General features: G+C 38.2%; 1 protein-coding gene across 2 annotated transcripts; it reads left to right on the top strand.

Moving 5' to 3' along the window:
- Positions 1 to 960: 960 nt before the first annotated feature.
- On the top strand, positions 961 to 22,996 carry TMEM182 (transmembrane protein 182). Of its 2 annotated transcripts, XM_065633211.1 has the most exons (5): positions 962 to 1,307; positions 1,704 to 1,803; positions 3,268 to 3,366; positions 12,044 to 12,181; positions 21,809 to 22,996. In XM_065633211.1, the coding sequence occupies exons 1-5, from the start codon at positions 1,167 to 1,169 to the stop codon at positions 22,030 to 22,032; spliced, it is 702 nt and encodes a 233-aa protein (XP_065489283.1). In that variant the 5' UTR covers positions 962 to 1,166; the 3' UTR covers positions 22,033 to 22,996. The 2 variants fall into 2 exon arrangements, with proteins under 2 accessions (XP_065489293.1, XP_065489283.1); XM_065633221.1 differs by lacking the exon at positions 12,044 to 12,181 and having other exon boundaries at positions 961 to 1,307.
- Positions 22,997 to 24,130: the final 1,134 nt, after the last annotated feature.

Here is a 24,130-nt window from a genome sequence, read left to right on the forward strand (position 1 = left end):
GTTGCAATAATATTTTGTGACAAATATCTTCTGGAGTAAACTGACGTCATCCTTCTCTTGATCCCAGAATTTCTCAGCATGGGAAGTCAGTGGAATCTTTTGGGGGTAAGGGCTGCAGGATCTGGTGCATGATGAACTCAGGAAATCTCTACAGGAGCATGCCCTGTACTCCACAAGAAATGTTTGGGAAGGCCTGCTTGGCATGAAAAAAAGTTGTTGGAAAAGCCTTATTCCTGTGCAGTGAGTCCTTGAAATTCAAATGTGTTACCTTGTCACCTTCCAAAATGGCCAAAGTACACATATGGGAAAGTTTTTCAAAAAGACTGAGGTTTCTTTATGAGGTGCTGGGAGGTGTGCTATAGTAGTTGGTTTCACTTTTTCATCTTTAGAATAGCCTTTTTTTTTTTTTAATTGTGATATATGCATATAAACTGAATGTGAACAAATTAAATAGTTAAATGCTTAGTTTAGTGTTGTTAAGGCCATTACTTTAAGATGTAGATTTTAAAATCTAACTGTATTTGTAATAGAAATTAGGATTTTTCAAAGTCATCTCGGCAATTTGGCTGCCATGTTCTAAACTTCCATAAAAATATCTCAACCTCCATTTAGTAACATGACTTACAGTAACTTCCAAGACATTGCATGTGTCTCCTTCCCTGCTAGCAGACATGGAAACATTCACCACCAAGCATGAACTTTGGAAGTCCTTGCTGCTACTGTGTGCCCCGTAACACAATTCATGTGGATGGCCAGAGCCATCGCAACTCCATCACCATCTGCATCTCCACTGATGTTCATGCAACAACTGCAATAATATTTCAAGTCAATCCCTGATTAGTTAGGGGAAGGTCAGCTATTTCTGACTGGCCTCACCCAGACAGAGAAACAGAATGAAGCTCTGCCATCAGTGTCCTAAAATAGAAGGCCCTTTTCAACTGTCAGGCTTGAGTCAGCCACATGGAACACAAATTAGGAGACACAAATCGACTCACAGGGCATTGGGAAACACAGGCAGAAAGTCAAGCAAAGAGAAACTTCTTCAGATATGAGCTGTATTCTCCAAACAGCTTTTTAGTCACTTTCCCAAAACTTTTATTTATTTTACTGCTTCATCTTAAGTAATTTTAAAAGTACTTTTTTTTTTTTTTAATTTAACTTTGATAATGAAACTGAGTGTGGGGATATTTTTTGGAGGCTTCTTTGCAGCTCTGGGGGTTTTACTTTTTTTGGTGGCATTTGGAACTGATTATTGGCTTCTTGCTACAGAAATAGGAAGGTGTTCAAATGCACCTGAAGATTCTGGGGTTAGTATGGACATTTTATTTATAATGAGAATTATATATGTAGGTTTCTTGGATGTATTTATTCTGTAAGAATTTACTTCTCTATGAACTTTGGAATAAGCTCTTTTTGACCTTCTGGAGTCTTACAAGCCTGCTTCAAGACCTCTTGTAACCAATTCTAATCAACTCTAAAATTAATTTGTCTTTTGTGATACTACTTTTGCAACATGAAATTCTTTCAAATGAAGTATAACTGTTTAGATATGCTACAGCTAACTTATATTCAAACAGGCTGTGTTTCATTGCAATGGTGGTGTTTTTTACCTCAATGTCTAATTTCAGTTGAACTTGCTTCTTTCAACCATTTAAAAATGTTTGATAATGGCTTCTTTTTTATTTTTGATTTTCCCCCCATAGGGAGAGAAGGCTACTTTCCATCATGAAGGTTTCTTCTGGAGGTGCTGGTTTAGTGGAAATGTAGGAGAGAATAATGCTAGCATGTGGAATTTCTGGTACAGTAAGTAACTTTACATTATCTACAGTAGTTTATTCTCAAAATGTTTTTTTTTTTCTTTTTTTTTCTTCTTATGAATCGCCAGATTTCGTATGGCTTCTATGCTGATCAGGTTCTTCAGCTACCCTAAAATAAATTCTTGACAAACATTTTTGTAATCTGTACTAAAAGAAGCCCCAAGACAAAATCATACATATTTAACTATCACCTTATACAGTGAGTGTTATGACTGTACTGTTAACCTGTTAACCATTCTTATCAGGACAGCTTCTTGTGATTTATGGTTAAACAGACTGTTTATTTCTGTAACATAGGACAAAAGAGGTTAGTGGTTAGAATCATCCATGAATTTTTCCTTGGACAGTTTCTCCAACTAGTTCTATGAGTGGGTTAAGGAGGGCAATTCCACTGTGAAAATGGTATAGCACACATCATCTCCAGAAGAATCCCTCTGATAAATTCACAGATGGCCTTTTGCTTTCTTTCACTACATGCCAGGATTCTGGAAGATCAAAGAGTGTTTTCCAACCAAAATCCTCGATGAAGAAGAGGTCGAGCAAAACTTTTCCTGTCTCTGTACCTCTGAGGTACAAAGCTCCCTCTCCTTTTTGCAAGTTTTCCACAATCCTTGTGAAATGCAGGTGCCATCATACAAATTTGACTTCAGTAACCTGTGTTTCGTTAAAGTATTGCTTGGTCTTAGGTGGCAAATGTAACGTTCACTGTAGTTAATTTCCTCTTGTTATTTATCTGGAGAATTCTGTGGTCAAGAATCTGAAAATTGAATGTGGTTTAAGCTATAGTCAGCCGTTATCTTTTGCAAGGAAGAAAGTGATGTTTTTATAAGCTTTTAATATAAGGAGTGAAATTACCCTTCTTTGGAGATATTGATTCCATAGACTAAAGTCATATTTGTGGAGACTGTAAACTTTCTGAAGATGACTGATACTTTTCACTGTTCTTTCACAAGAGAAAAAGTAATTTCCTGGCGTGTTGTGGTTTGTTGTTGTTTTGGGGTGGGTTTTTTTTTGGTTGTTGTCGTGGGTTTTTGTTTGGTTTTTTGTTTGTTTTTTGTTGTTGTTGTTGCTGCTGTTGTGTTGTTGTTGTTGTTGTTTGTTTTTTGTGGGACTTGCAATAATGAGATGGACATAATTAATCTTCACAAGAGAAAGGTACATGTGCATATAAAAGCATACCTATGCATTGCATATAAATTGCAGTGTGCCTTCATCAAGGCTGCTTTACTGTTCCCGTAATACAAATCTGTATTGCCCTTTAAGGAATATCCTTGGCTAGATAACAAGGCTGGTATCTCTTATCAAACCAAATCCACTCTAAGCTATTGCCTGGGAAAGAACCTGGAATCTTGACCTACAAAACTCAGTTTGCCCATTTGAAGAACAGGCTTAAAATACTTTTATTGTTAAGGCAGTAAAACATTAATCTTTAGTTTTATTTCACTTCTAGCTAACCAGTCACCTTCTAAGAATTGTACACATGCTTACCTGTCACCATTTCCTCTTATCCGAGATGAACACAACTCAACCTCCTATGACTCTGCAATCAGTAAGTATTTTTTTGGCTGCAAATGGATACAATGCCTATAGTTTCAAAAAAACAGTTTGGATGCTTCAGTTTAAAACAGCCTTATCGCTCCACAGAGTTTAATTAATAGAGTTTTGGTGTTTCATACTTCTCATCATTTTACAACACACATATTTAAACCACTTAAATGAATGCTTAGCTTTAAGCATGATGGCAGAATGGAAGTAATTTCTTAAATAAGAGACATTTCCTTTTTTATCCAACATGAAAAGTAACTTCCTTGGGCTGAATGCATTAAAGAAGTACTTCTTCTCATGTATTCATTTTTTTTTTTTTAAATAAATAGCCACATGTGGAAATATATCGCATTTTTACTTTATGAAGAAGGAGCAGCGGGGCCTTGATACTAAGTTTATTCAACTAACTCAAATATACTGCACCAACCACTGGATGTGCCAGCTTCTCTCCATTGACACTATAGGGACCTAAGGCTCTGCAATTACTCTGAACAGTGTTTGCCATACATGAACAATGTAGCCTAAGACTGTAGCAATGGGCTGTTTTGGTTTGTGAACCAAGCTCTTTTAATATATATACATATATATATATATATTCTTAATAATAGTTCAAAATCCTTATGATGTTAAATGGAGATATTAATATGAAAAAACTCTAGTGCAGTAACAGAATCTATGTGGAAGGTATACGGCAATTAAAAACCTTATATTTGAATGATACATGGAAAGCACTGTTTTTATGATTTCCCTTAAAAATATTGGTCACGTTTCATCAGATCAAGGGCTTTGTGTGACTGTACTTGAAGTAAATCACTTCTGACACATTTTATACAACTTTTTATATAACTTGTGATGTATGGATGCTGAATATCTCTGAGCTCACTGACTCAGCGACTTGAGTGATCCCTTCCTGTCCCAAAGCTGTAATTATCCATTTGCTAACTTTGAAGTCTCTTCAGAAACCAATTTTTATGCTGCAGACCTGAAAAAGAAAAGAAGTTGGACTGATAATTGTTCTGTTAATCTTTAGAAATGATGAAGTGTTTGTCCACGAAGAATTCAGACCTCACCATTCAGAAATCTAATCTGTAACTTCACAGCACATCTAGAACAGTTTATCTTTTGTTTGAAAGTGACAGAGTCATCAGCTCCTAATAATCTAGACAGAGTTTGTATTCCACCATTCACTCCTACATTCACAAAGGATCCTCAAATTATACTGCATGATTACATAGAAATGGACAAACAAAGAATAGGGAAAGGAGAAGGAATATCATCAAAGTTTTAATTAATTTTAGTTAATGTTTGCCAAAAGAACCACTACTCAAATATAACTTTCCTATCTATATTTCATATTAGGAGTTTAAAAATAGACAGAACTGTACTATAGATGCTGGCCCAGGTAGTGTATTCAGAGCCATTCCTGCTATATAAATAGATACACTTGGATTGCTTTCAAGCTCATTAAAACTGAAGAGGCTTTTTTTATTCCTCCAGTTCATTTTCAGCTTCCAAGCTGAGTTATTTACTAGGGCAGGTATGCTTGTTTAAGAATCTTTCACAACTTTTCATGAAGAAGGTTATGTCATTGTCTGTTCTCTTAGTTGAAAACTTGTTTCCTCTTCAGTCTAGTTTGACAGTCCTGCCCATGATATTTGCCAAACAAGTTTTTAAAACCTCGCTGCAACTGCAGTTGCTAAATTAAGAAATACTAAAAGGTTATCCTCTTCTTGATTCACAGTGGAGGAAATGCTTCTCTGTAAAAGCCAGTCGCGAAAGCCCTTGGTTTGATTTCGTGAAGAACAAGATTTCATCAGCTATTTGTACATCCAGCTGGCTGCATCTAATACCGTACATCAGCTAAACATAGAACAAAAGGGCACTCCCAGAGATTGAGGTTATTGTTCCTTTGGTTTTTTTTTGATTCTGCTACTGTTTCTTGATACAATATTACCATTTTCATGGCTCATATCTCTTTCTCAACATATTCACTTTTGGGGATAAAAAAAAGAAATCTCCCACACAGGTTTACCACTATGTTTTTAGTGAGTCCCTCAAGTCTTATTTTTAATTGGGAGTGGATAAGAAAAAATATTCTGTCATCTGAAAAATACTTAGTTGCTCTTTCATAGAAAAATAAACAGCTGAATAAAAAGCTTTAAACTTCGTTAGAAAAATCAAACTTGTGAACAACACATATTTGTAGAAACCTCTAACTTTCTGTTAACAGAACTGTTAGGTCCTGAGCAAGTAAAAGCACGTGACTTCTTTTACGGCTTGTTTGGCTTAAGAAACTTCAGGACCTTATCAGAGGAATTTAGATTTAACTGCAGGCCCTAGTGGAAACACAAGTCTGGTTTATTGGTGGAGTTCTGTGTTACCATCCAGTTAAAAGGGCTCAAGCAAAGATAAATTTCCTGAGGAACATAAAATCTCTGATGATTTTTGAGTTAAGTGACCAGACCAAGTTCTCTGTTGACATAACTCCTCTGGCTTTAGTATCAGTAGGAATTTGGCTCAGAGCTTTTCTGGGCCAGAATTCAAAACAGGCTCAATCTATCCCCTCTTAGCTTATTTACGTCTTTTTGTATGTTGGTTTTGCAATGTCTGTGTGATAGTTCCCAAAAGACTCAAAACACTGAAGACCTTGAAGTTTAGTGTTAGAGTACACCTTACAAAGCTTTAGACCTAAGGCTTGGTTCATACAAGCCTAGACTATGAGCTCTTGGTGTCAAGAATTATAGCCTTAGATGGAAATGCAGAGGCAGAAAAAGCCTGCAGTGCCTCTTGTATTAGGGATTTGAATGCATGTTTTAATGTCTCAGATTTCTTTCCTTCATTACTGTCAGATGCATAATCAGCTTCAAATGGTTAGATAGCATTGCCTTGAAATTGCGGCTTTCTCTGTCTTTTAATCACAGTTATAATGTTTTTGTTCATTCCGTGGTTTTGTTAAATATCTTGGTGAAGTGGGAAGGACTTCACCTACCTGCAGTGAAAGGTGCGGTCCAGAGCTGTGCTAACCATCATTTATGGTTAATGCACTTAAAGAAATTTGCAGGCCGTGTCATTTATCTTAACTTGAATTAGGTATCTAAATAAACTCAGAGGAAGCCTGACTTCAGTGACTTTCTATTAGAGTAAAGTGGTTTATAGTGACAGCTGTTACAATGTGCAGCTATTAAATGGTCTTAGACAGCACCTTATTGTGTTGTCAGCACATTCATTTTTATGATGATTCACAAACATATGTGCAACAAAATACAAGCTAGGAAAAAAAAAAAAAAAGTAGCCTATACAATAAAAGTGCCAGAGTAGTGACCTCTACATTCTAAAATAAACACACATCTGTATAATCATAATCAGATTGGTTATCCCGTCAGGCTATTTTGAAAACATAGTAGTACAGTACCTAAATAATAATTCATTGCTAGCTAGATTAATGCGTAGGATCATGTCATTAGGTTATGTAACACTGACATTCAAGGACTATAACACTTTTTAAAAACTGTCTTTTACTACAGGACACTACTACGCCTGTTTTGAAAAGTGTACGAAGTCCTTACTTGTACAAATAGTCCCATTTGCTATAGTGAGATTATTCCTAAAAAAAAGAAGTGCAAGATCTAGCACTTAGTCAAGTAATTAATTTTATTTTTGAGGGTTTATTTTTACAACTTTATTTGGAAATAGCAATAGTTTATTAACTGTTGTCAATTGCCCCAGCACCTTCTGAAGCTAAATTGGAAGCCGTTTAATGGGGCTGCACTGACACATTAGTTTAATACTCTGAGTTGTAGCTGCTATTACTTTTTTTTTCCTGACCATTAGTATCTTATTTTGTCCAGCACTGGGCACATTGCCAGCATTTGAAGCAGTGCCTAATATAATGTCGAATACAGAATGTTTATAGGACTGAAGCGAAATTCCCATTGAGCAACTATTACATCTAAAATGGTGTGATCAAATTTATTGGCAGGTTTGTTCCTAGGCTGAAATTAGTGTAAAGTAATCCAGAAAATATCACCAATGAAATCTGAAAATAAAAATTGTACAGCGAAATGTTAGCAGCAGCCTATTTCTAGGGTAAAAAAAAATTATGTTAGGTAGTACAGTCACATAATTGCCCATGAGAGATTGTTATACAGTACATTTACAAAGGGAGAACTCCCCAGCCACCAAGCAGTGATAAAGCAAGGAGTGTTTAAAGAGACGATGTATTCATACTGTGATTATTGTATTTGTTTTACTGTTAAGGCTATTAAAAAAAAAGATTATTACTACTAAGGGATAGTAAAGGGTACTGAGTGAAACTGAGAAAAGTTTTGAAAGGTTTACTATATGCCAGGTGTGTCTCCTGTGCTGCTGCTGAGATGTTTATCTGCAGAGAAGAGACTCCTGATTTAGAGCAGTTCAGGCACTTTACCTTTCACTGTATTTTATATTGTAAGTGATGTTTGGATACCTCTTGTCAGAAGCATTTTGATACCTCTTACATTAAATAGAGAGGTAAAAAAGAAATATTCTAAAATACAGTCCACAGTCAAATCATAGGAAGAATTCACTTCAGGATATGAGCTTGTCAGTGAAAATTCAAGGCAACTTTTCCAAGTCTTTTTGCCTATCATTAGTATTGCTTATGCAGCATTGTACTCACATATGCTTCAAAATTTTTTTCAGCGTTGTAGTGCTTAATAATTTGTATTTGATATCGAATTCAAGATTAAGTGGCTGGGTTTTTTTTTGGTAGGCTGCAGAAAATGTATTGGCTTATGGCTGAGATTTTAAAACACTTGAAGTCAGCAAGGGCAATAAAATGTGCTATGGTTTCATGAGGTTGGTGTTAATATCTGCAGTTGTAGCTGGGTGTTGCATTTTGTCATTAACCTGTTCCTGAGTAAGCCATTATGGAGCTTCTGAGGTGTGCACAGCTACTACACAACAGGCGTGCACTGCGGGTGACACAGCTGTGTAACTTTGTCAAATATATTATTACTTCTGTTTCATATCATGCACCAGTAACATCTTAAAATAAGAATCTGTGGCTTCAGTTTATGATCAATGCTGGGATGTACTATACTAGAAAAGGAGTCTTTTGATAGTTTTCAGCCATTTCTCCAAAATTGTGTCCCTTACTCAAAACCAGATACTTCAGCTAGTTTTCAGATGATGCAGAAGTCTCCAAAGGAACCTGAATTAGTATCTTTAGGGAGAAAAGCAAGTAACAAGGCAAAATTACATGTCATGCAATTCTGGAGGAATATCCTGCAGCTATAATACTCCCATAGTATTCTGGCTGAACGATGCTGAGCTCAAAGACAAGCGCACCGTGTGTACTCCTGTTTGCCTCTATGTACTATTTTATTTTTAGGCTTGCCTGTCACTGCCAAGGCATATGTTGTACCCAATGAAAGGGCAGCTTACCAAGACAGGTTACAGCACTCTTGCAACACAGAGCAATGATATCTAAGATTAAAACTACAGATAGATTTACTCGGACTCTATGGTAGTGCTTATACTTTGTTTCTTCTAATGTTGGAAATACTTGGAATAATGCATGTACTTGAGGAAACTAACTCAAACATATCTGTAAAGTGCCTTTCAGAGGCAAGGGTACTCCTTGTCATCTGGACCAGAACATGGGCTGTCTTATGAACTGCCTCAGTGAGACTTGAAATGGTGCAAACTTCTCTTAACACCTTGTATAGGTACACTGAACCATTATTTCATGAAACAAGATGCTTGTATCTCAGTGTCATCCCTTTTCGTAGGATATAAAAAAGCATAATTCAAAGCAGCATCTACTGTTGTGGTGTTTTGTTTTGGTTTTTTTTCTGTCATAGTCCACCTCAGTCTCAGAGTAGCAAAGTCTTTGACTTGAAGGGTAAGTTCATTCTTACGTAGTTCTAATTTTAACCAGCTTTTTTTGTGTTTATCTTTAGATGTCAGCTAAAGCTAAATGACAGCAGTTGGGCTGCATTGTAATTTTGAACGATTAGCTCTGCAGGAGCTGATCTTGCCCATGTAGGGAGAGAAGATGGGAAACGTGGTCTGTGCAAAAATGGTCTGAATATGAAATAAGTAAAGCCCCCTTTGCAGAAAGAAGGTTGCTTTTTAACTCCTTTACTAAAGAAAAAGTGTAAGTGCTCTTAGGATGTTTCCTCATATCTGTGCCACAAATGACCCTAATGACTCATTGTCTTGCAGATTAGAGGGGGTAGTCTTCTGCTTGAAAAGTAGCAGATTTGAGATCATTGCAGACTTTTTACCTGTCGACTCTGCTCTGTTTTCAAATTGATGTTTAATGATGGAGTTAGCTGCCTTAACAATATTACGATTATCAGAATTTATGTATGATTCTCTAGAATAAATAATTATTTCTAAAGAAATAGAATGGAAGCTTATGTCAGGTGCTAGGTCAAATCAGTATTTCACATATAATGCATAAAATAGTTATGCTGTTGGAGCAGAGAAACATCTTTTCTCTTGTGTAGTTACAGACAGGTTTCAACAAATTTTCATCAGTTACATTTGTACTCCTTTTGTGTTCAGTTGCCAGGAATATTTGAATAAATCAAGCTTTTTGGGTAAAATTTCACTAAAGGCAGACTTCAAGGCTTCCTGTATGAAGAGTAAATAATGAAACTGTATACTAATTTTGTAATTCTGGGGAAGCTTGTATCCTCATCCATTCAGAAAATAGCAACACTGCTGTATGACTTAGGTGACTGACCATAATGATATCAAACAAAGGTTTTTCAAGGTCCATTTTGGCCAATGTGCCCTATTATGTAGCATGACTTTGAAGTACCTTGGGCCATCCATGTAAAAGAGTTGGGTGGTTATAGACTGATTTAGCGGTATTAGGTTTTAAATGAGAAAGTAATGTCCCATGGACTTGGGGACTGCGATGAAGCTTAGCAAAGTAGCCCCGTGAGTAAAATAATATGAAATTGCTTCAGAGACCCAAGACTGAAGGACTTGAGAGATTTACCTTTCTAGGTCTCCATTCACTGTCCATTTACATTAAGTGAATCATTTAACTATGTATTTAACTTCAAACAGGTGCCTAAGTCCCATAAGAGGTGGAGTACTTAAATCAGAACACACACTAAACTGCTTTGTTAAACCAGTCTTATTTCTTACAAATGATTTCCATAGTTTTTTGTTTATATGGAAAGAAGACTTGTATTGAATGTGGACTAAACCACAGTTTTAACCCTTCTGCCAGCAACTTTCAGACACATCCATCCTTCCCATGCCCAAATCTGCTGATCAGTGTAGCGGAAAATTATATCTCTGAATGCTTGCCTGGATTAAAAAGGATGTTATTTAAAAGGTGTAGCTAATGTGATGTGAATGTGATCTAGCTAATACATTTACAAGGCTTATAAAAGCAAGATGGTGTGTACTTTAACATGAGTTAAGCTGGTCAAGTTAAAAACTATAGATTTTTGGAACACATTAGTGGGAAGCACAAGCTGATAATGTCTAGTGCACCTTTATATTTCAGATGAAAGCAAACCTGAATTATTCCAGAATAGCTGTCTCTAACAAGCTGTATGAATTTGAAACTTCCATGATATGAACCAGTATAATAGTTGCTTAGTTGTGTTTTGCCATAACAGTAAGTAGGTGCTGTCAAATGATAAGTGGCAGTTTCTTTTGTGACTCACTTTTTCTGACTTGCCAGCTGGCTTAAATGCTTTCCCTCAGTTGGGTGGAAATGTTTTTCACTGACTGAATTGTCAGTGCTTCAAGATTTTCAGATCTGACGATGGAGATCTTTGCAACTCGTAATTTTACTAATGGGTTGTGTTAATATACCAATTTTTAAATTCATGGGAGAAATTTATGTCACTCTTGTAGCATTTGTAAAATGATGACTTTGTTAAATGGATGTGCAATTAACCAGCTAAAAATAATTGTTAGAAAGACTCTTTTGGCCAGAGTATGTCACAAACTCTCGGCTCATTTATCACCAGCTGCATCCATTAATTCAGCACTGCTTGGCACTGTCTAACAGGGGCTTCTGAAACATCACATTTTAAATTTAACAAAATACAAAGAGCTTTAGAGCAGGAATAGGCTGCTTTAAAATACTTAACTGTTTTTCAGAAACCTGGTTTACATTTTTTTTTTCTCCTGTCTGCTGCTTTAGATTTCCTTCTATTGAATATGACTGTATGGAGGGAGAATTAATCAGTTTTAAATTGTAGAGAACTTAAGGATTGCTGTTGGTGATGTGGTCTGAGCACTAAGAATGTCAAGATGCTACAGCTCTCTCCTTCTCCCAGACAATTTTTGTAAAACAATTGAATCCTGTCAGTCTACTCATTTATCCCCAAGAATCTTTGCTACAGCTTTGGTGTACCATTCTCCAAAAAGCGTAAATTTGGTTAAGTTGCTGTGTTGCAAGTCACTGCTAAATATTAAGCAGATGGATTTCATTCATGGTAGCTTACAACATATTTTCTATGATCATCATATAAGGACGGGCATTCAAACCTAATTTGGTCCACATGACATACAACATATATGCACAATGAAACGAATGCTTCATTTGTTAATAAGGAAAGTGAAAAGAGAAAGGGAAAAGAAAAATCTTTGTTAGCCAAATATGTCACTTGTTTGAGTTCTAAAGAGTGTTGTATTCTTTTTTCCTTCCTCCCTTTCTCCAGTTTATCGAGGTTTCTGGACAGTTCTTATGCTCCTGGGAGTGCTCACTATTGTGCTGGCTAGTTTCTTCATCATCTGTGCAGCTCCTTTTGCCAGCCACATTCTGTACAAAGCAGGAGGAGGCTTTTACATCATTGCTGGTGGGTATACAGTTTGCTCAGTCAATTAAAGAATAGAAAGGATTAGGTATTTCTCCCATATTCTGTCATCAAAAATTGTACTAATTATGGTTAAAAGAAAGAAAAAGCATGTGATGCTACCCTTTGGTTTGTGGAGTGCCTGCCTTGGAAACAATTATTTCCACAGTTATTTAGTTATGACACTATTCTAAAAGCTACTTTTGGATTGAGATAAAAAAATCCAAGATGAATCACGGAATTACACTGCAATTTCAATCTACCTTTTTTAGCAGGAAAAAATGCATTTTTAGGGATGCTGCCTTATAGGATTCTTAAGGGCTTTAGCTAAGGAGAGTGTTTTTTTATCAGTGACACAAAAGCAATGAAGATGATTATGGTGGGCTGCTTCTAAAGAAGTCATAAGACATAGTACATTCACATGACCAATATGGGATAAATGTTTTGTATATGATTGGTGTACGCAAAATAGTTATCACATATGAGTAAGTGGGAGCTGTCAACTCTGCTATTGGAAGATAACAAATAACTGAATTCCCTCCTTCCTCGCAACTCACACGTACCACAAAGGATACCCCCTTCCAGGATTCAGCTGATATGGACAGATGTCTGGGACGCTGTTCTGCTAACCTTGCAAAGCCTGGGAAGGTGCTACTCTGGTGTGTGAGATACAGTTGTGTAGGATGTAAATGACAGTATGTGCTCAATCACTGTTCTCTTTTGTATAAAGTCTGATGAGAAGCATTCCTGTGAGAACAGAATTGTGTTACAAGATAGAGCCACTCGTGTCAGGACCAAAAGGCCTGGGCTCTCTTTCTGCTTCTGTCACTGACCTGCTGACCTTGCTTACCCACTTCACCTCACAGCTCTGCATATGCAGCTAGTGATCATTGTTCCCTTTTAAAGGACCATCAGTGAAGTGTGGGAAGTATTTTGTAACATTTTTGCTGAAAAATCTCCTACATACTTGCATTCGATCCCTTGAGAATTACTCCTTCATTCTTTTAGAAGACATACAAAAAATATTCATAGTGTGATGGAAATCCTAAGATATTTCAATGCTTTCTGTCACTAATTTGCAGGCTAGGAGCCCATGTGAGTCCTGCTCTTTTCGTGCATTTGTACTCTGTGAAAACCTCAGTTGTCACTAGGAAATAGCAGAGGCTGTTGGAGAAGAAACGGGCACTTGGAAGGCACCAGGAACTGATGGGCACAGGTCCGAAGAGACGTGTGTGTTCTCCATTCTGGGTCACATCATCTTCCCTCACTTAGACAGGGCTAATCTCCCTTGGCTTCCCTAGGAGGCCTGCAGGAGGCAATAACATTAATTGACAGTTAAAATGGTAGCTGTGTGAGAAGTTCCCCCACCTGGGAATTAATTTCATCCTGAAAGAGGGGCATAGTATGTGTCAGGTGAATGTGTTATGGAGGAGCCCTACACCTCTCTTTCCTTTACTGAGGGAATCTGGAGAGACTATTTTTTTTTCAGATGTGTCAAGTTAAGTGAGCTTTATTTTCCCTGTGTGTGACCTTGGGCCTGTCTCTTTGCCCCTGTCACCCTTTGTCCCTCTAGAGAAGACGTTCTTCAAGGGAAATCCTGACTTTTTACTCTCTTTCAACTTTAGGCCTTCAGAGAAGACCTGTGTTATTTTTACTATTACCATTGTTGTTGAAAAGCGAAGATATTTAGTATTCCACAGCGCACGCACTTGTCCCAGTTACAATAACTTTATTGTGGTTTTTTTTTTCCTTATATCCACCTGAAATTATCCTTGCTGCAGCTTGTGACCATTGTATCTAATCCTTTCAGTGTGCATGTGTCTGAAGAATCTATTTCCGTCTTCTCTATAACTCCATTTAGAAAGCTGAAGATTGTTTTGTTCTCCAGACCAAAACTCCCTAGCTCACTCAGCCTCTTCCTCTATCTCCCTAACTGTCTTGTTGGTCATCACCTCAGTTTATCAGTATCTCTCTTTAACCAGGGGGTCCTCAAACTGGACACAGTATTCCAGATGTGATGTCACAAGTGCTGAGTAAAGGGAAACAAGAGTATTTTCAAACCCGCTGACTGTGTTCTTACTAATGCAGATCTGTGTGACATTAACTTTCATTTCTGCCAGACCTACTTGAATTCTTGCATACTGAGAGGGACTGTTATTGTGCTCTAAGAAAGTTGCCTGTGAGGAAGAATCAGTTTTTCTGGGCCCTTTTGTCCTTCAAAGCATCCTTTGTCCTTCAAGATATACTTTGCCCTTGAAGGCAGCCTCTGTTGAGATCCTGCCTACCTGTTCTCTGAGCAGACTGTTCTCCTGAAGTTCTGGGTTTTTTAATCTCCTAGTCACCTTCTGTATTCCTCCCAGGATACTAAAGTTTGCCATTTCATGGCCATTAGAACCACAGCCAGCATCATTTGTCATATTCCTGACCAGTTTTTCCTCATCTGTAAGTGGCAGGTGCAGCAAAGCACTTCTGTTAGTTGTTTTGTTCCACATCTATTTCAAAAAGTTAGCCTTGATTCAGTCCAGCTACCTGGATTGCTTACAGTCTGCAATCTTGGCCTTCTAGGAGATGTCGGTGTGGCTGAGTCCCTCATGGGAACCAGAAATCATAACTTTTTCTAGTATACTTCTTCTTGGTTGCCTGGCCTGTAGCAGATTCCCGCCATGACTACGCCCTTTTTGTCCACCTTGCAGATCTTAATCCATAAGTTCCTGTTCCTTTGAACTCTGTGTATTCAACATATTCGTTGTGCAGACTGCATACATCCCACCCCATCTTAACTGCTTGTCCTTAAAGAGTCTGTATCCGTCCAACACAGCTCTCCAGTCTAGCAAGCTGTCTTATCACATCTGCGGTTGCAGTGGTCTCATCCATCATCCAGTGACTGCATGAACTTGAATTCCTCCTATGTTATTCCAGCGCTGAGTTCATTTGTGTACAGGCATTTGAGATGGGCTTCCAGTTGTGCTGCTCTCTCAATGGAAGTGTATAAGCCTCCCTCATTGCTCTGTCCCATGCATATGCTCTTCATTCCCTTCCCCCTGCTTATCTGGAGGCTTAGATGTTCCTTTGCCAATGGTCTGTGCTTGTATCTCTTCTCAAAAGGTTACTGAGCTTGTTGCTCTTGCCTTACCTTGCCTGATGGGTCTCATCTCTCCCCAGCAGTCCTTGTATCTCAAAGAGGGTACCACGGTCACGGAAGCCAAAGTCCTGCTTGTGACACCAGCTGCAAAGCTAGGAGCTGATGTGCATCAATGTGTGCCAACTTTTCCCCAAGTCTTATCCTTTGGGCAGCAGGTTAGAGAACATCATCACCAGTACCCCATGCCCTTATCTCTCATCTTCAGAGCCCTCAAGGACTTGAGGTCTCTCTGCCAGCATCACTGGTGCCCATGTGGATGAACTGCAAAGGGTTTCCAAGGGCCAAAGGAGCCTCAGAATGCTCTCCATAGTATGGCGTATCTGGGCCCCAGAAAAGCAGCAAACCTACCCAAAGAGCAATTCTGCTGTCTGATCTATGGCAGGGTCACACACCTGCATTTTCTTCATCCCAAACTTTAAGAAAGGCTGCCCACTTCTCTTACTAAGTGGTGCAGTTGCTAGTTCAAAATGGAGAGGTACAAACAATTATTAGTATTGGTGGCAGCTTATTGACTAGCAGCTTTCCCCATTAAGCTTTGTAACTACATTAACTACTTGAGGCTGCAAGTGAAACTGCAGATGCTACATCTGTGGGGTAAAGTGCATATCTCTTCAACAATACAAAAATCAGTGATTTGAGCACTGTCTTTGCACCCTCACCTCCATGTCTACAATATCAGAGGATGGAGCAAGAGCAGCTACAGTAGTGCAAACTGTAAAAAGCCTTACAGTTGCTTCAAAGATCATAGGAAAAGAAGGGAAAGCTGCCATAAAATAATCACTTAAAGCAGCCTTCAATAAAGTCCGTAATTACCTTGGGCCTGTTCCTGCCTGGGTGGCAGTAAAAACTGTTGTCTTGTACTGATGTCAAACAAGCAATCCCCCAGGATATGCACAGAGCATTACAGAGTCATACCCTTGTGAAGAAGCAAGATTAGAAGTATGACTTCTACTTCCTGCCAAAAGAGTGAAAAAAGCTGATATTTAATTCTAGCTCCTAGATGAGGACAAAAATCTGTCTTCAGAGATTGGTGCCAACTCCCATAACTCTTAAGTGGGATCCTCTGCACGTACTTCAGAGTGGAATGTCAACCATCCTTTTTAAATAAAATCGCAAGAGGCCAAGGTAGGTGGTAGAATCTGTAATAAGGAAAGGACACAAAAATGCAATTGGAAAAAAAATAGACACACATACAAGTTTTCCTCAAGTGAGATAAAGATTTCTAAACTTCTAGGCACAAGTAAAAATCTCACATCATTCTTTCCAGCACCTGTTGTCTTCGTGTCTGCATAGTAAAAGATTCATGCCATAAACAGCCATTCACCATTGACAAGTGAAAGGCATTTCTACGTGGGAAGAATAAGTACTAAAGGCCAGCAAACTGCTTCTTGAATTCATAGACATTTCCAAAGGTTCTCTATTCTTTCTCCTCTGCAATATGCACAAGTATTTCTTTGAAAGAAATTCAAAAGAATAAATGCAAAAGACAGAAAAGAGTGACCTCAGAGAAGTCCATGTCTTATCACACTGCACAGAGCTGTATATCAAACATGTGTGTTCTTAAAAAAATGCAAAATGGAAGAAAAGAAAGAAAAAGGAGAAGGAGGGAAGTATTTATTTCTCTTAATCTCCCTCAGACATATTTCATGTTCTAGGAATAATTTCCCCCACCACTCCCGATTCATGCAACTGCTGTTTTATTTTATATTCACTAAAAGGCAAGGGCAAATGGACACCACCACACTATGCAAAAGGTCTAAATGCTGAAAATTTAGAAATACATTACAGTACACATTGTTTCTAAAAATATTTGCTTCATTAAATTGTGGAGGTTTTTTTCAGTCTCAGTAATTTTGCCTTGGAGCTTGAATATGAGAGTTCATGACATTCACAATAGATAGTCTGTAGGAGTGCAGCAACAGATTTCCCAGAATAAATATATATTCATTTTAGTATATTCTCCTTCATAATGGATACGCATTCCTATTACACTTCAAATAGGTGCTTTCTCAACTCTTACTGGCGTGACATATTCTGAAGGAAAGAGATAAGCTGGTGTGGCAAACCTGTGGATACAGTAGGATGGAATAGCAGTAGTGTAGTTACATAAATAGAGGAATTCTTCCCATTGTCTTCCACAAGCAGTGTAAAATTTATCTAAGGAAATACTCTCCAGCAGTTAAAGAGTCTAATTCTGACCTCTCTTCAGTTTTGCATGGGCTCTCCCAATGGTTCTGAGTTACTAGGATTCCAGCCTCTGTACTAGATTCTGCACAATCGACTTCAGGTCTTGTGATTGGGGTGAGGTAAAGAAATAGGCTAATTTTTAACTTTTTGCGATATATGATTTTTCTTCAAAAATGCCGTATTCCCTACATATAAATTGAGGCAGTGAAATTTTGCAATGATGGGGTCTAGTTTAAAACACTTAAGCAGACCAAGATAGACAACTGCTTAACAAGATTTTGTATTGCCTTCAGTCCAATGCCTTTCCTTTTGTTTAAGTACACTCCACTGAATAGAACTTCACCAACTGGTATAAATAACCAAAGCAGAATGTTGCAGAAATAATGTACGTGTACGAACAAAGTAGAAGGATGGAGAGGCAGAGAACTTGTATTTATTAGCAAATCTGGTACAGTATGTCTTATGTGTTAAGCAAATCTGCCTTGGCTTTGAGGAGCAAAACTCCTTTGAAAGCCAGAGTTGAGAGCAAAGCTTGGATACTTAGACCCGCTGAATATCAGATTAGTTGCTTCTGTGCCTCATTTTAATTTCTACGAAATGGAGATAAATCCAGCTTTTGACCTATATTTTTGTAAAGACCGTATAAAGTGCTGACTGTTATTTGACATGACTATTATGGTTCATAATGCATAGACCCAATGGCTGTCTTCTGTCTTGGAAAAAATACTTCACGTGTTATGCTGCTCAATCCACTGAACAAATAGTATTCTGTTCTTGTTACTATTTATTCTTCAAAACTTTCTTGAACCATTAACATCCCTCCATTTTGTTAAAATAAGACAATGCAAATATAGTAATATAATCTGAAAAGAAACACTATTCTTTTGGAATCTAACAACCAGATAAATATTTAAGCTCTAGTAACCATTCATTAAGCTCATAACTTGACTTTGAACGAGGTATTTTGATGCAATCAGTGTGGATGCTAGGAGGAAAAACCATTTAAGTCAAAGAGACTTGCACATGTGCTTAATGGATAGGAAGGAACTAATGCCTCTGGCCCTAAACATCAAACGTTTTAAGTAGATGCATTAGTGATAATAGAAGTACAAGGTCTGCTTCTCTGCTCTCACCACTGCTTCTAATGTACTCTAACGTCTTAGGAAACAAGACCAAATGGACAAGACAGAGTCTACCTGTTAATAAATGCTCCTGTTTTCCTTTATCTCTGTTACCATTTGCAGCACACAGGAGCCTCAGTAAACCTCTGTGAATGTGCTTAACTCCCATGAAATCTTAACTCTGTGAACCTTCGACAAAAGGAGCACTAATGAATGAAATGCTGTTGGAGGCAACAGGACATGGTCAGTTTTTACGTAGCCTGATTCTACTGTTCAAGACATTTCTTGAACAAACTAAGCAATAAACTTACTAATTAGCCTCCCTTAGCAGATAATGAGAATCCTTAAATACTCCTTCAGAGCCTCAATTAACTAAGAGGGTTTACATATTCTCCCTTTTCCTTCTCTTTTAAAGAAGGACATTTATCTCTGCTTGACATACATTTCTTCAGCAAATTTCCATACCCAACAATTTGCCACACACAGGTATTAGCAGCTTGCTGTGAAATCACCCAATGGATTTCAGCTTCCCTGAAGCCGTTTTACCACTGGCAGCACTGGCTTGCTGTTTTGCACGGACATGGACTTGGCTCTAGTTTAACCACCTAGAAGATGTCGCTTCAGACTGCCCGGAGAGCAAGGGGTGCCCATTTCGTGATGAAAGCACCTCTGAGTCTTGTTTTTATGGCAGATGTTTCTGACTAACTGGGTTGTTTAGCTTTGTGTCAGCCCAGGGTGCCAGAGGTCAAAAGCTTTCCAGACGTGCAAGGCCTGGTTACATTTACCTGCTGCTACAGTAAGAGAATATACATCACCACTTTCTGTAATTACTAGTGTTTTGGACAAAGTTTGCCCTTATGTAGAGGGTAAATAGCAGACTACAGACATTTGAAAATGCACAAGCATAGCCATCTGAAGAGGTAGACTCCAATGTTCATATGGATTGTGCTATATTATCAGATCTTTGCGCTAGAGTTTTTATTTTTTTGGCTGAAATTTTGAAACCTTGAACAAACTCCATGTATCTAATAACTCCATTTATGAATTTGGTCCTGAATCTTTTTACTTTTTACGTCAAAAGTTACTGCCTCTGGTTCTATTTTTCCTGTGTTGCCTACATTATCTGTTATCATTAGATGTTCTGTTAGAGGAATCTTCTGCTCAATTTGACTTACATTTGGAGAGTCTTCAGTTTAATTTCTCATTCTTTGTATCTGGCCCTAAGGTGATCCTTCTCTCTGATTGTGTCATCAGTTGCATTTTTAATACAATTGCAGCACTAAATGCCATCAAAATTGAGTTTTACTTACGTAAAATACTTTCAAAATTGAATTTATGCCTTTTAGAGTTGAGTGGTATTTTTTTTTTAACTTTGTTAGTAATTTGAGCCCTAGCAAAAACTGTAATCCTGGAAGTATATTTCATAGGCAGTAAATGTGTCTGCCTCCTTTACTTAGTTTTTCTCCTTTCAGCCTCATAAAAATTGCAGAACCTTTGGGATTTTCAGTCACACTTTTATTATGCCTCATGTTAACTACTTCAGCTCATTTTTTGGTGGGCTTCAAAAGGTAGTGCTCACAAACATTAAGCTGTGACCTCTCACCTGTCAGATGTTCGGGATGTCCAGAATGTAAAGCTATTACATTTTGACTATAAAGCACCAACAAAAATGTCACCAGATCACCAATTTAAACTGCTGCAGCTAACCTTATTTTGCCTTAAGCAAACAAGGGAGAGGTGATAAGAGTTTCTCCCTGGTAAGTGGGTAAGAAGGGCAGGGAATGGAGATGGTGAGGCAGCATCTCAGAGTGGGGATGAAGAAAAGTAACCATGGAAGGTGACCAGGACCAGTGGGTCTGGAAGCAAATGCCCATCCATGGGTGCTTACAAAATGCATTTGTGGGTTTTGCCACAAGTGTCACGTTTGCTCAAGTTTGCATTGCAAGTATTTAGGAGGATGGGGAAGAGACCACAAATACCTTTGACTTTGCTGCCCTAGAGCCTGTAGACTCAAATTTGGCAATAGGTGTTCCCAGGAGTATGCACTGGCTTGTTGATTTAACGAGGCACTTAAACACCCTGGGATAAAACCATGATGGAGTGGTGTCTCCCAAATATTTTGTTGTTGGAATAGATAGTCCTGCTGCTGTAACTGTGCTGTGACAGCTGGAGCTCAAGGAGCAAGTGGGTACAGGCTGGAGCATGCAAAAAATTTAGACTTGTGCCCTCAGTTTTCCAGAAGAATCTGCTACAGCATCTGTGCTTCAGGCTTGCATTTCTCAAATGTCCACATTCCTCTAAAGTGAAATGAAATATTAGGCATGCCACTGGTACTTTAGAATGCACTTTCTTCTTATATCTCCTTCTGGTGCATAGTAACAAAGAGATTAACAGAGTTTGTAGGGACATGTGCCTCTATTCCTAGCGTGTGTAAACAATCCAAAGGCCTTTCAGAGGAGTGGTTGGGAAAAGGCTGTGAATTATTTGGTGGATTATTTCCAGGAAACTGTTGTATCCAGTCTGAGGTTAATACTGGTAGCCTGCTTCATAGCTATTATTTAATTATTGTTGAGTTTTGTTCCTATCCCAGGAACCTCTTTTCTAATGTAGAGGATTTTGAATGAAATACATCTGAATTTGTCTGCAAAATATTTGAGTAGAATCGTCTGAAGGTAGTATGTTCCAAACAAAGCCCTTTTCTTAAGAAAAAAGAAGCAAAATCTAGAGAGGTGAAGATAATAGAAAGATTTCCCACCCCTTTTCCCTTTTCATATCTCATCCAAAACACTGTGATAGAAACACTGTCAGAGTTTGGGAACCAAAAGTGAGTTTTTTTTCCCAGGTCATCCTATCCTGTCTGCCCTCCTTCCCCCTCCCTTAGCTCCTGAATACAATATGGTAAATAAATACCTAAAATTTGTCCCTTAGCACACCTGTGTTTCAGTCTGCCTACAAAAAACAGATATATCCTTTGTCATGGGAGTATGCCTTTCAGTGCAAATCAGAAGCAAGATGGAGAAAGTGCTTGTTAGAGGAAGCCAAAGACAAAACCCATCCAGTGGTGACTGACCGTGCCTTGCAGACAGGGCTTCAAGCATTGATGTGTTTCTAGGTATAACAGTAAGTGCACCCAGAATTTGTCTCACACTCTGTTTTTAAAACCTGGTGTTTCTTTTCCAGGTGTCTTGTTTTCGCTGGTAGTCATGATGTACGTCATCTGGGTCCAGGCGATGGCTGATCTGGAAAACTACACAAACATGAAAAGAATGGATTGTCCAGACTTTACTGTTTATGTACGCTATGGCTGGTCTTTTATGCTGGCTCCTATAGGAGTATTTTTTGCTTTATTGGCAGGAATGCTGTTCTTGTTGGTAGGACGTGCCATTTATTTACACTCAGACTAGTCATACACAGCTGAAAGGAATACAGGAATCCTAGTGGATCTTAGTGACAATTGTAAACTGGAACACTATTTTATACATTATTACCATTATGGCAATCCTAAGTATGCAGGCAGACTTCTGGAAGTTCTTGTGTTACTTGTTTAAGGGTAAAGGACACAAATCGGTACAGGAAGAAACTGTGTTTAGTCCAAACTAGTTGTTTTTAATTCTTTAGAAAGTACACACATGGTTCTCCATATTGTACTATTAGCAGCATTTTTACAGTTTTGCAAACAGAAGGCAAAAAAATTCTGCAACCAAAAGCCCAATGTGAAGTGAGCCAAATCAACATTTTATACGTTTGTCTTTTAACATTTACTTTATGCTTCTTCTTGTGGAGAATGGTACAAGGTGGAGGAGAAAACAAACATTCGAACACAGTAATTCAATCTACCTCCTCTCCTGTTTTCCACTACTTGCCTTAGCATGAATACAAGCAAACATATTTCCACTTTATAAAAATAGAGTGCAGTTGTTTATGCAGCATCCATGGGAAGGGGATGAGAGAGAAGACAGTTGCTGTGAACAGCGACCTGGTACTAGTTCATACATGCAAAAGTTTAATTGCTTCCGTTACACGTTTCTCTTTTCTGTATGTATTTGAAAGCTGTGTACATCTGTATTCTGAAATCCATGTTTGTTGCATGATTCTGTAAGCCAATATGCCATAATTAAATCACTAGCTGAAGTTATGCCAAAACTGTACTTTGAATTACAGCATTAATATTTTTAATTGAGTTTTAAACCTTTTATTTTGGAATGGAATAATTGGCTCCTCTAACAAACATCTTCCTGGTTTGTGTAAAACGACTTTTTTATTTAAAAAGGTTCATTATGAAGACAATACCTAGGACGTGAAAATGTATGTTTTGTGTAGCCTTCATTTTCCCAAATATTAAAAATCGGCATTGTAGACCAAGCCAAACTTGCCTACTGTTCATCCCAGGGAAAGCAATGAGCCTAGCTAAGGCAGCAGGGGAGATGGATTTGGTTCTGTCTTGTACGAGTGGCTGGTTCTCTGTGTATGTGTGTGTGCGCGCATACGCTTGGAAGATGGGTGAGGATGGGACTGTATGCATGGTATGGAAAAGATGGGGTGGAGTTTGGGCATTGGGCCCAAGTTGAAATTAAATCCATCTGAGGGTGTGTTGGTTTTCACTTTGTAACTTAATGCAGAATAGTTTGGGACTGATGGGGAAAAATAAAGACTGCATGTTGGTTTCTTCTTGTTCATGATGCTTAATTCCACAGCTGTTACAAATACTGAAGGCATCGCTAAAGTCAGGAAAGGAATGCCCACCTAGAAGATGTGGTGGGTCAGATTGGATGTTACTTCCATTTCAGGAGCTTTTGTGATTGGAAGCTTTCCAGTCTTCCCTGCTACTTATTTATTTTTTCATCATCAAGATTAGCTTCATACATTATAGAACAGGAAGACAACAAGGGTGGGGGGTAGGAGAGCTGCAACTATGAGGTTTGGAATAATTACCAAATCACAAAAATATTTTTATTGGCAGCTAACATGGTGGTTTTAATTACTGTGTCAGAGAGTACGATGGATGAATTTTAGCCAAATATTAATAAGTGTATATATGAACTCCATATAAATGATAGCCATCCGGAGAACATTAAGGTTCCAACATAATGCCCTTGGTTAGTCAGGAAATGCTGAAATTAACCCTGTCCCTTGCGCATATGGTATTATATTCCTGCCCTTAATCACACAATCACATACTGTTTCACAAATAATAAAATCTGTTGGTATTTACCCCCTTTACAGTCTAGGATACTCACTGGTAATTGTGGAGGTAAATTAAATAATCACGAGTTACTTGACTAGGTACCCCTCCCAGACCCTGTCTGCTTCTCTGCAGGGGAGAGTCCTTCTCCGCAAGAGCTTAGAGGGGGGCAATATTCTTGAGCCACTTTCTTGCAACTTTTAGAAGCCGGAGGAATTGAGAGGTGCCTCAGAGCTGGACTTCTTCCAGCAAACCTAACCATGTGTGCAGCAGCAACTAATAAACTCTACAAGGAATGAGCCAAAGGCTCCTGTGGAGGC

Source organism: Caloenas nicobarica, chromosome 1 (genome assembly GCF_036013445.1).
Source record: "Caloenas nicobarica isolate bCalNic1 chromosome 1, bCalNic1.hap1, whole genome shotgun sequence".
Classification (NCBI taxonomy): Eukaryota; Metazoa; Chordata; class Aves; order Columbiformes; family Columbidae; genus Caloenas; species Caloenas nicobarica.